This window comes from Danio rerio, chromosome 9 (genome assembly GCF_049306965.1).
Source record: "Danio rerio strain Tuebingen ecotype United States chromosome 9, GRCz12tu, whole genome shotgun sequence".
NCBI classification, from domain to species: domain Eukaryota; kingdom Metazoa; phylum Chordata; class Actinopteri; order Cypriniformes; family Danionidae; genus Danio; species Danio rerio.
Window position 1 is genome coordinate 45,103,196 of NC_133184.1, and position 13,066 is coordinate 45,116,261.

At 35.4% G+C, this 13,066-nt stretch overlaps 1 protein-coding gene across 19 annotated transcripts in view; it reads right to left on the reverse strand.

Moving 5' to 3' along the window:
* znf385b (zinc finger protein 385B) overlaps nt 1-13,066 on the reverse strand; it is a 300,195-nt gene that overhangs the window by 128,246 nt on the left and 158,883 nt on the right. For 3 of the 19 annotated variants that reach the window (XR_012384886.1, XR_012384888.1, XM_073911673.1), the window contains exon 1: nt 7,239-7,387. The exons of the other annotated variants lie outside the window; for them this stretch is intronic. Coding sequence is in view for 1 of the 3 variants with exons in the window: in XM_073911673.1 (XP_073767774.1) it covers nt 7,239-7,248 (10 nt within the window). In the remaining 2 variants the exon portion in view is untranslated. Of the gene's footprint in view, nt 1-7,238; nt 7,388-13,066 lie in introns of those variants that run through there. 19 annotated transcript variants of the gene reach the window in all.

The window sequence follows — 13,066 nt, forward strand, 5'->3', positions numbered from 1 at the left end:
CTCATGACCATAGGTGAGAGTAGGACCGTAGATTGACCGGTAAATCGAGAGCTTTGCCTTTAGGCTCAGCTCCGTCTTTACCACAACGGACCGGTACATAGACCGCATTACTGCTGCCACTGCACCAATCCGCCTGTCAATCTCACGTTCCAACCTTCCCTCACTCGTAAACAAAACCCAAGATGCTTGAACTCGTCCACCTGGGGGTGAGGAATTTCCTCCCCGTATGACATTTTGTTTTACAGAAGAAAAGTAAGTCAGGAATGAAGGCAAGTAATCCTCGGTTCAGACAAATTCTGGCACAGTTTGACGTAGGGTTTCGTAGTGATTCATTATTGACACATCAGGACAAAAGAATCAATAGTTCTATCTTCTAAACTGTGTCATAATGGAAGACAAACATCACCTTCTATGAGACAATTTATGACGTCCTGGCAAAAAGACCATGAGATTAAATCTTTTTTTGGGTCTTTCATGATGGGTTCCATCACATCTGTAACAGTGAACAATGGCATCATGGACAGACTTCTGTTGGGAGCTTTCAAACATGATGAGATGAGAGATTGGTGCTGCTAAGTTTTAATAACGCGATGGATTAAAGCTTTGTGGAGCTATGGCAAAAATACATTACTTTGATACAACTGTTTATGTACTCTCTTCTTCATTTACTGTCATTTACTTATTCCATCCATGGTTTGTTGTGAAAGGTGTAGACTTTTCATTTTTACAACACAACAGAAAAAAATCTATAGATATTAAGAAATTAGCCAATCAGAATTGACTATTTCTGAGAGCGGAGTCATCAAGTTTAAATACAGATAACAGCATTATTAATTCAAGAGAAAATTCGATGCTCAAGGCAATATTTTGGTAAGCGATGTATTAAACTAAAACACATGTCATGAACCTTCATTTATGGTTATTGCTTAATTACTTTACAGTTATTTATTAATAAAACTGAAATACTTCAGTAAGGACGCATTAAGCTGACCAAAAGTCACAATAAAGAAAAAACATCTTTTTCAAATGAATGCAATTCTTTGGGCATTCATTTCATCAAAGAACATCACAGAATGAATCACAATGATTTCTCAAAGATTACTAGAGACTAAATGCTGAAAATAAAAGCTTGCTATTAAAGGATTATATTAAAAATATATTAAAACAGAACAGGGTGATCTTGTAAACAACACTTTTTAACAGAAGTTTGTTTTTAGTTTGTTTGTTTGACTGGATAAATGCAGCCTTGGTGAGAATAACTAAGCGAGCCAAGACTAATTACACTATGAAATCACATTACCTTGTAAACAACTTGTAAAGTTCTTTTTACAGTAGCCATTTTTTTTTTCAATTTATTAATACTTACAGTATACTGTACTCGGTAACAAAGCACTGAGTTGACCAAAAGTCACAATGACATAATAAATAAATCAAAAAATAAATATGTTTTTTCATTCATTCATTTTCCTTCGGCCAGGGAATTTAATTATTTCTCTTCGGCTTAGACCCTTTATTCATCAGGGGTTGCCACAGTGGAATGAACGACTAACTTATCCTTATTTTACACACCCGATGCCCCTCCAGCTGCATCCCAGTATGGGGAAACACACACACACACACACACACACACACACACACACTACGGCCAATTTAGTTTAAACCAATGACTTTCTTGCTGTGAAGCGACAGCTCAAACTACTGAGTCACCACATCACCCCTAAGTATGTTCTTTTGCACGTTAAATTCATTAACAAGCAATAACAACTCCAGCAAATCAGCATATTATAATTATTTCTGAAAGAAGATTAGAGTAATGATGCTGAAAATAAAGACTTTTGATTAAATAATTACATTTTAAATGATAATAAAATAGAAAATATCTACCTTGTAAATAACAGATTTCACAGTGGTTTTGGTTTGTTTGATGAAATGAATGCAGCCTTGGAAAACCACATAAGGTGAGAATAAGTGTGCCTAAACTAATTAGGGAACCACAATTTTTTTAATGAGAACCAACAAACCTAATGAATCGATTTACTTTTATCATGTAAAAATAATAATGAGTCAGATCAGGAACATGCATGTAATGACCATTTTGATTTCTAGCTGATTTTTTAGGTACAACAATTGGTCGACTGGGCAGCACAAGACAACTGGAAAGTATGAATCGTAAGTAAGATCTTTTCTGTCACATGAAGGGAGATATAACAAGCCAAAAGGCATTCCTTAAAACTTGCATTTTCAACACTCAACTATCAGACTCCTCTGACAGAAAGATGAAACACTGAGAGAGAAAGACAGAGAGAAAGGGGGGAGAGAGAGTGCTTCTCACTTCTTATATCAATAAAACCTCATTTGCTCACAGGGGACGACGCTCAAATACAGTGCTTAAATATTTAATCCCATACACACCAATTTAAGAAACCTGATTATGTAAATGGCTCCTCTATGAGAGACATTACGTCCTGAAATCAAATGATGTAGACTCTGCTTTGAAACATTATTTAGGGAATAAGGAATGGCGTGCATGTTTAAATATATCTGTGTGGGCATAAATACTTAACTAAACACGGTAGAAGTGGGCGACGAAGAACATTCCTGGAGGACAATCGTTTTCTTTACTGAGCTACAAGATCAGATGTCATACACTACAACAACATTCATAACCACAGAAAACAAAATAAAAACTAAAAAATAAATTCATTTATTTAATATATTTGATCTAATTTTAAGTTACACTGTAAAAAATTCTGGGTTCAACACAAATCCTTCATGTTGTCCCATCAAAAAGTGGATTGGACATAAAACAATAAAGTCCCCCCCCCCCCCCAAAAAAAAAAAAAAACCTCAGGAAATGTGTTGTTTCAATTCATTTTAAATAAGTAGGTTAAACAAGCAGCAAAAGTACTTTTTTGAGTGTAAATAAAATAAAATAAAATAAAATAAAATAAAATAAAATTAAATTAAATTAAATTAAATAAAATTAAATTAAATTAAATTAAATTAAATTAAATTAAATTAAATTAAATTAAATTAAATTAAATTAAATTAAATTACATTAAATTAAATTAAATTAAATTAGTTCTTCCTAAGTTCATAGTTCTTCCTGTGTTGGCCTGGATATCCTCTGGGTGCTTATGTTTCCCAAATGTGACTTGAATAAACACATACTGCTGCGGTTTGAAATGCTGCCTTTTGAAAGCCAACATAAAGTGCAGAACTGTTACAAATTAAGTCCTTTTTTTAGAACAAAGCATACAATCTCCATATACACATCCAAAAACACCCCAAAGTGATAATAAATAGGTGTATGGTTTTTGTTAGGATGACAAAAAATGTGCGAGAATGAAATATTGGAAAATCTGGAATGTGAGGCTTGAAGAAAAAAAAAATCAAAAATTGAGCAAATCATCAATAAAGTCGAATAATTAAAAATAATTAAAAATAATAAAAAATATAATAAAAAAATCTAAAATTATGAAAATCATCAATAAAGTTGAATAATTAAAAATAATTAAAAATATAATAAAAAAAATAAAAATTGAGTAATCCTCTATAAAGTTGAATAATCAAATATAATTAAAATAATTAAATATCAATAAAGTTCTTAAAAAGGCTCAACAGTGCGACCATTTCACTCACATTTGTGACTAAAAATAGATCTGCGCTTTTTTTTATAACCTCGATTGGTGACTTAATTCACTTGGTCACAGTAAAACAACATGTTCTTCACACTAAGTTATGATGTATTACGTTGACAATATATTGTGACTGAAGGACATAATGACGCTGTCAACAACAGCACATACTATTTACTTCATGTTCAGCGGTCTTTACATTGTTTGGTATACGTGAGCAACGGAAGACACCGAATAGCAGCAGCACCATTAGCAATGCATATTACCAAATCAAAGTTTGGTATCACTTTATTTTGATGGTCCCTTTAACACGTTTTTACAGGCCAACTAGCTCTCATTAGACAATAAGTAGACTGATAGGTTGGGGTTAGGGTTAGTGTAAGTTGACATGTACTTGCAAAGTTTCTTATAGTCAGTTAAATGTCTGTTGCATGAGCAGTAGCAGCAGATATTAAGCAGACAGCCTACTAATACTCAAATGAGAAGTAATTAGCATGGAGTTGCAAAATGTGCAATAGGGACCGTCAAAATAATGTGTTATCAAAAAGTTTATTTTAATATACAGTAGGAAATTTACAAAATATCTTCAGTGAATATACACTCTAAAAAACATGGGGATTTTTTTCTACCCAAATCTATAGGTTGAGGCATTTGGGTAATTTTTGGGGGTTATTTTCAGAGTCTTGTGTAGTTTCAACCCAGCTCTTTGGGTCAAATCAACTAATAGCAGGAACTGACTGGGATACCACATATTATGTACTAGTTTGTGTAAATGCAATGAAAATAGTGTAACATAAATGCAGATTCCTTGCATTTTAAAATTATTAAAATGAGATTTATGCTCATAGCAGCCCTTAGTCTGACCTTTCTGAATTTAAAAATTTCTAACTAGCACCTTTTGTACACCCATAATCAAAGCTGCACATCCCCCACCGTACTTCAGTGATGCAGAGTCAAAACAACACAATTGCTGGGTCATCTTTCGCAGACATTTTTGGATCAAAATAACCTAGTATTTACATAAAAATAAACAATTAAACAACCCATTTATGGGGTTAAAAATAATAACCCAATTACTTGGGTTAATTTAACCCCTGATGTGTTCTGTCCATACCTGTCAAAATTGGGACGTGAAAATACGGGATATGCCCACCATAATAAGGGATCCAACCCCCACGCAACCATAAGTCTGACTTTCGCTCCGCTTTATATCGCGAGTACAGAATCCGTTTGGGAAACAGCGTCTACTTATCACTATGGAGTGCGTCAGCTGACAGTCATGCACCATTATATGACTGTTTTAGGGATTGCATATGAAGGGTGACAGCACCTGTAATGAAAAGGAAGGGGAATTGCGCCGTTTTTATATTTATTTCTAAGCCTTTTAGTGCCTAAACAAAGCAAAAGCACAGAACAGACTCACATAGAACAAGGGACGGCCCTGGTGGTTCGGCGGTGTGGGTTGCATATAGGAAGGCTCGGCTCTTTGATGTTTATTTGCCACCCTTCACTGTAAAAAATAAATCCGTAAAATTTACGTAAAAAAAACGGCAGCTGTGGTTGCCAGTACTTTACCGTTAAAAACACGGTACAAACCGTAAAAGTCATTTTTCATTTTTACATTAAATTACCGTATTTTATTAATTTATAGAGGTAATATGTCTGTATTTTGAATGACCAACATCTACACATCTTTTGTTACACAGTCAGACACGTTAGCACACCCACATGCAGGTGGTGATGAGAAAGTTACAAAATGAGCCAATGCTCATCACAATTAATTTTTCCCACAAGCAGAAAAGAGTATCAGCATATAGAAGGTGCTTAGTGTCATTCACACAGCTACTAAACACCAGTATGGTAACACGCATAAAATTAAAGTCATGAAATAAACATTGTTTATCAACATTAGATGTAACATAAATCTCTAATGTACATAACTGATGGGGAAACAACTAAAAAGATCCATAGTAATGTCAACAAAAAGCATAAAAAGTTATGTGCCATGCAGGGAATTCTGGGAAAGTCAATTTATGGTTATTCGCTGTATATGTTAAGGAAACATACCGTTAACAAGGTTACGGATTTGTACTGTAGCATTTTTACAGTTTTTTACCGTTGAAATCACGGCCATTTTTTATAGTGTTCAGAGAAACGCTGAAAATACGGGAGAAATACGGGAAAATACCTTTACAGGATGATAGTGGGATAGAACTGTAAAATACGGGAGAATCACGGGAAAAGCGGGAGGGTTGACAGGTATGGTTCTGTCCTATATTTACCCAGCAACCTAATTTGGGTAGTTTTTAACCCCGTGTTTTTTAGAGTGTAAACAGAATCTTATTGTAATAATTTTACATAAAAGCTAAAATCAATCAATTTTCCAAAATTAAAACCTTGCAACACAAAACTGACTTTATGCTCCAATCGTTATCTGGTATAAGTCATTAAATCTGTTGAACTGTCCAACAATAAAGCAACTATTGTCACCAAACAGAACTGACTTTGCTTTCAAACAGGTTTTCCTGAGCACTCCCACAGCCGTCCATAATCTAGCAGAGAGATTCCCAACCCAAACTCATGCCATGCTCTGCTGAGATACTAAAACAGCACAACAATGTGTGGCCACAGAGCCACAGTGTTTACTCTTTTCACCCAAATCATCCCACAAACATCGTCCCTACAGTCTCCGCACATTAAACTGACCAGCAGATAAACTAAGCAGCATGGCCAGAACTCATTTCTTGAAGTCACTCCATTAGCTCAATGGAGCCGCAAGCTTTAACGAAGCTGCTAAAGTTCTGGCAAAGGACTGAACCCCCCAGGTCTTCTCCGCAGGGGTCTTCAGGAGCCTGGCAGACAGCCGCACAACCACCATCAACAGCAATTTCAAGCCTTCGCTCCCCACAGACGTGCCTGATTATTCCAAGTCGCACTCCTCAGGAATGTGACACTGCATTAGTACTTCATCCAACGAGACGCTCCAGAGACAGCCTTTCCATCGCGCTCCTATCAATGAGCTTATAAAGCAGCCCGATTGCTCACAAACACCCACATGTCAGAGATGAAGCGTGTAAACCGCAATGACACGCTACGAGGGCGATCAGCACGCGCTCAGAGCGGATAGATGTGGGTTATTAAGGACAAAATATATGTTAAGTTTAAATGAATAGGATAGACAATGCCCTTACTCAAAGACAAAACTATTAATAGACACATTTGGTCACTCCATAAGCTGTCAGGTGTTATAATATCGAATGTCTGATCTTCAACCCGAGCTGCCGATCGTCTTTACGTCCAGAGAAGTTGCCGTCAGATGAACTGAGGTGTCATGCAGTGTTAGCGATGGCAAAAACTTAACCCACATAAACAAAACAATGGTGCTGACAGGATCTCTTACATAAATCCTGAGCACAGTCGTATTTCAGGGCTCAGTTCGCCCGGCGAACGGCAGCACAACAGCTGCTTTTCACAACTGCACATCCAGACGGAAAGGCAGGTCTAATTCATGACACATTCTTTCTGATGTTCAGCAAGAGAAAAAAACAAAAAACAAAACAAAGAAGCATGCGGATGAATGGATGCGTGAGATGTACTCACCTAAGAGCATGGTTAAAGTGTGGCTGAGTGTGTGTGCAGGGTTTTAGGTGCTGCTGGTGAGGGTTTCTGTGCCGGTCAAGCTCAGTGATGAAGCACTCGTGCGGGAGCAGTCCGAGCGATACAGCGCTGACAGAGAGAGAATACACTCTGAACGCGTGCTGCTCTCAGCTGAGACCAAACCGAGAGAGGGAGAGAGAGAGAGGGAGGGAGAGAGAGAGAGTGAGAGAGAGAGTCTACCCAGAGACGGAGTCGGCAGATGCGGCTCCCACAGTCCCTCTGAGCGTGGAGGAATAGGGAAAATCTGGGTCGCTGCACTGTGGATGTGGCATGAGAAGCTGTGTAAAATCAGCCAAGCAGCTGATCAGACAGGGTTTTGGCTGATCTGCTTTGGAAATCGTGCACCTGGCTGTGATTCAGCTGTTAGGAATCTGGATCTCGTAAATCAGGGGCAATCCCAGGCTCACGCTGGAGCACAGACTGGTCACTTAAAAAAATATATAGAAAGATTTGAGCTTTGAGTCCTATATAGAGACTCCAAATGGGATTTGGATGAAATGTTAAGCAAAATGGAACAAAGAAAGTATGAAGGGAAAGTCTAGGCAAACATAAATCTTACTTTACTTGCATGTTTTTGAATGCAGTGGTGAGTAAATAATTCAATTCAATTCAAACTTATTTGTGTAGTGCTTTTCACAATAATTATTGTTTCAAAGCTATACTATACACTAAAAAAATCCATAATTTTACGGTTTATTTCCGGCAGCTGGTGTGCCGAAAAAAATTCTGTAATTTAATTTTGGTTATTTTAAGATTCAGTCATTTGAAGAAGTTAAAAAAAAAACTTTAAGGTTAAACTAAAAGGTTATTAGTTATCAGAACTTTATTAGTTACTAATAACTTTACTAGCTTTACTAACTTTAACTATTAACTAGTAACTAAGCAATTAGTAACTAAGTTTAACTAACTTTGCTAACTTTGCCTTTAACTATTCACTAGTTCCTGTTTTAAAATGTGGAGGTACTGTTAGTTTTATGCATCATCTGCATTTTGAAGCCATACATTGTTTTATTTAACAGCGAGGACCACAATGGAAACAAGCCCAGTGTGTGTTTTTATCCTCAACAGTTTTTATTTCAAAATGTATGGAATAATTCAATTCAACTAATAGCTTTTAACAGTTAAAGTTATTATATATCTATCAGTGCCAATAGCCCAGTGGTACTGTGTGCTGACAAATAGCACCGACGTACTCACAGCGTCCTGAGTTCGATTCCCGGCTCAATGTCCTTTGCCGATCCTTCCCCCTTCTCTGCTCACAATGCTTTTTTTGTCTTAAATATCTACTATCCTATCACAAAAAGGAGAAAAACCCCTAAAAACAATTAGATGAAAAAAAAGTTATCATATATCTAAACATAGTTAAAGTATATACAATTGAAATCAGAATTATTAGCCCCCTTGAATTTTTAGCCCCCGTTTATTTTTTCCCTGTTTTCTGTTTAATGGAGAGCAAATTTTTTTCAACACATTTCTAAACATAATAGTTTTAATAACTCATTTCTGTTAACCAACTTATTTTATCTTTGTCATGATGACAGTAAGTAATATTTGACTAGATATTTTTCAAGACACTTCTATACAGCCAAAAGTGACATTTAAAGGCTAAACTAGGATAAGTAGGTTAACTAGGCAGGTTAGGGTAATTAAACAAGTTATTGTATAACGATGGTTTGTTCTATAGACTATCAAAAAAATAATAATAATAATTAGCTTGAAAGGGGTTAATAATTTTGACCTTAAAATGGTGTTTAAAAAAATAAAAACTGCTTTTATTCTAGCCAAAATAAAACAAAGACTTTCTCCAGAGGAAAAAATATTATCAGACATACTGTGAAAATTTCCTTGCTCTGTTAAACATAATTTGGGAAATATTTTTAAAAAATAATAATAATTCTGACCTTAACTGTAGGTGATGTCTATGTGTACAGTTTAAAGTGTATCCATTTATTAAGTGTATTTGTTGTCCTTAATAATGACAAAATTGAACAATAGCGGGTGAACTATCACCCAAATTGTGTTGTGCTATAATGGAACTTTTTGTTTTTAGTGTATAATAATTGGAAATCATTAAAAATGCCAGGATGTAATTATGAGTTTCCACAGTTTTACACTGTTTATTGGCCAACAGATCCATAATATTGATTTATTCACTTGTTCCAAAGTGAGTTTCTTTCTTCTGTTGAACACAATGAAACCGGTCGGCACCTACTACCATATTATTTTCTACCCACTATTAATGTCAATGGCTACCAATTTACACCATAGTTCAAAATGTCTTTTATATTTGACCACATTTGTGTGTTTTTTTTTACTGCGAGTAAAAGGTGGTGTTTATGCCAAACCATGAGAAAACATCAAACATATTTAAATGTGCTCAGTCAGCATGTTAAATCAAAGTTTTAAAAAATCTGTTTTTAAATTTAACTAAATTCTGAGTTCATGTATTCTTTCTAATAACTGATTTATTTTATCTTTGCCATGATGACAGTATATAATGTTTGACTAGATATTTTTCAAGACACTTCTATACAGCTTAAAGTGACATTTAAAGGCTTAACCAGTTTAATTAGGTTAACTAGGCAGGTTAGGGTAATTAGGCAAGTTATTGTATAACAACGGTTTGTTCTATAGACTATCGAAAAAAATATATAGCTTAAAGGGGCTAATAATTTTGACCTTAAAATAGCTATAAAAAATATAAAAACTGCTTTTATATAAACAAATTTAATAAAAAAACTTTCTCCAAAAGAAAAAAAAAATATTATCAAACATACTGTACATACTGTGCAAAACATTAGTTTTGTTACTTATCATGCACCGAATATCCTTTGTTGTGCAATTTGTCTTAACCATATTAAGAAACATACGGTTTTCCCAACCATATTAAGGCGTTCTGTTTACAGAATTTATTCAGTGTTTTTGTCACCAAACATTCTGCGTAGGAATAGATTTGTTAATTAATTTAAGTGATGAAATGTCAGTGCTGTGTTTTGTATCCTGTGATTTGTTTATTGTGTTTCTGTTTTCCATTGGGAAAGTGTAAACAGTTGCTACTGCCATTTCATGTTGAATTGCACCAACAACACTGTTTCGTAAACTAATTCTGACTGATTCAATAGTCCCTTTCACACAGTGATACCGGTAAATATCTGGAAAATTTTCAGAATGACTTTACCAGTAAATTCAAAAAAGTGCTGTTTACACAGGCGAGGACGTTACAGAATTTTGCCAGAAAAGAGCCTTCACACATCCACTCCAAAATAGCGGTAAATTCTGACATCATTAATCAGAGATGAGCTCTAAACGGCTGCGCTTGTGTTTGTAAACATTTGCCTACATCACAAACTCTGTGGATGGATCAGTGTTGTGAACAACTTCGATGAAAACATATAGAGAAACACTTTCGCATGTCGAGATGTACATGATATGTGTGTGTGCTGGCGCTCACAGGCTGTTTCACGGGCACATGCAAAGCTTGAAGGTAAACAAACAATGGCTTATGATAAGCATATTATCGATAATTATTTACATGGTTGCCATTAAGATGAACATAGACGTAATTGCGTCTGACTGTTGTGATTGGCTAAAGCAGATGTCTCACTTCAGCACGTTCTAGACGTGCACGCGCTCTCTTTCCGGCAATCTTCCTTCTGCGTTCACACAGCGCAGCATTCCGGCAAATTACCGGTAAAGTTACAACTTCTCTTTCCGGAAAATAGCCAGAACGAATTTACAGGTTTTTTTTTCAAAAAAGGGCCTGTTCACACATAAAGTACACACCTTTCTGGAAAATTGTATGTGTGAAAGGGGTTCATGTTTACTGTCGGCACAATTGATAAAACTCAATTCAAATAAATTCAGTTAGGTCAACTGAAAATTTCTGATACATCTATGACTTATCATAAAGACCCAAAATTACTATATCATATTAAACTCTGCTGCTATTTTGTGATTTCCGCCAAGATTTTACCTACCCAAATTTAAAAGCCTCCCAAATCCACATGCAGAGGTGTAAATGCAAAAATTTGGTATCATTTTAAAGAAAACCCTTTGAATTTTCATAAAACACTATTGAAAGTGTTTAAAATAACTGTATATGTTGTCTGTGTTATAATAAACACCTAAAAAAAGAGGCGCTTTTTGTATTTTTTTTTTTATAAACTCAAATTTGAGAGTGTCCCTTTTAGGTTCCGTGTAGTCTGTAATTAATTTTTTTGGTTCCTGCACATGTCTGTAATCATAGAAAAAAAAGAAAAAGGTCTTCACCATAATCTATGCAAAAGTTATTGCATTCCAACTGATGAGAGGTGCTGTACAAGCCACAGAGACCGATCCTTGTTTTCATATTTCACTATTCTTTTGTTTGATCAAACATAATTCACTGTTTGGACCACATCAGACATATAAAAGGATTACTTATGCACATCACCTCAAAAACAGAGGAGAATGGCCCTGAAGGGTACAGCATAAGGTAAGAGATGACAGCTGTCTGTGCTATCTGGGGCTGCTTATTAATCATAAATGTATTGTTTACATTTCTGCGCCATGGAAACACCACAATTTATTCAACAACTGTTTGGCATATGAATTTAATTCAGTAAAAAGAATGCTAGAACTGTATGAGCACCGGCAAGAGCTTTCATTTGAGCTATAACTTGTACATGTGTCTCATATGAAAAAATATGAAAATGAAGCAATCTAAAATACCTAGCTCGGGTATCCAAAATACTGTGTATTTAAGAGTAAGTATCTTTTATACAGTAGAATAAAAACCAAAGTGATGCATATGTGCATAAAATATAGATTCTACACTTTCAAATGACCACTTACGAGGGTCTGGTGCAACGCTAGCCCTTTAAATTTGAAAGCGAAAGTCGATGACGTCACGAACCCAGTACCGGGTCCGCAGAGTTCAAGTGGTTGAAGCCTTGGAAAAGATTTGATTTTGAAAAAAAAAAAAAGTTTTATGCTCACCAAGGTTAAATCAAAAACAGTCAAATAATAATATTGTAAAATTGTATTAAACTTTAAAGCAACATTTTTAAATTTTACTTGATTTTAAGATTAATTTTAGCTTCTGAAATCATTGTAAATTCTTAACTCGGTGGTCAATAAACAAGTCTTCGTTTTAAAAATGTTGCGGCACATAGTATTTTACACAACCTGTTGATTTCTTTTCTGACTTTTGTTAACAATGTAAAAGTATTTACCCACCTATCTGCTGTGTCCAAAAAAAACCCAGTAACCTTGACAAAGTAAAGACTCAGTAAATACTAGCAAACAACGAAAACCTCAGAACAGATCTGCACATCATCCAACAAGATAAACGACGCTGTCAACAATGTAAACAAAACAAAATCGTGACTTGTGCTGCAGCGAAGTGCCGCATATGAAGAGAAATCATAATGTGATTCTGTCACAGGAGACCCTGTATGTGCACATATGCCAACAGTGCTAACAAAACCAGAAGAAAATCCGACCACACAGTGACTTCATGAAAGAAACGCTCTCTGAACGTGTGTATATATAAAGTCACAGGTGGAGAGGAGGTGCAAAACTGGGGATGAAACATCTGTGAGTGGGCTTTTTTTTCACGTCTCAAAGCCCTTCATCTGGTGTCGAGTTTCTCATGGAACATTTTAAAAAGAAATTACACAGAATGCTCTTAGGATTAAGTTACTCTTCTGGCTTGTGATGAGTACAAGACCACACATCTAAGAGTACAACAGTTCACGACATGTAAATCCGAAGGCTTACAAAGGAGAGAC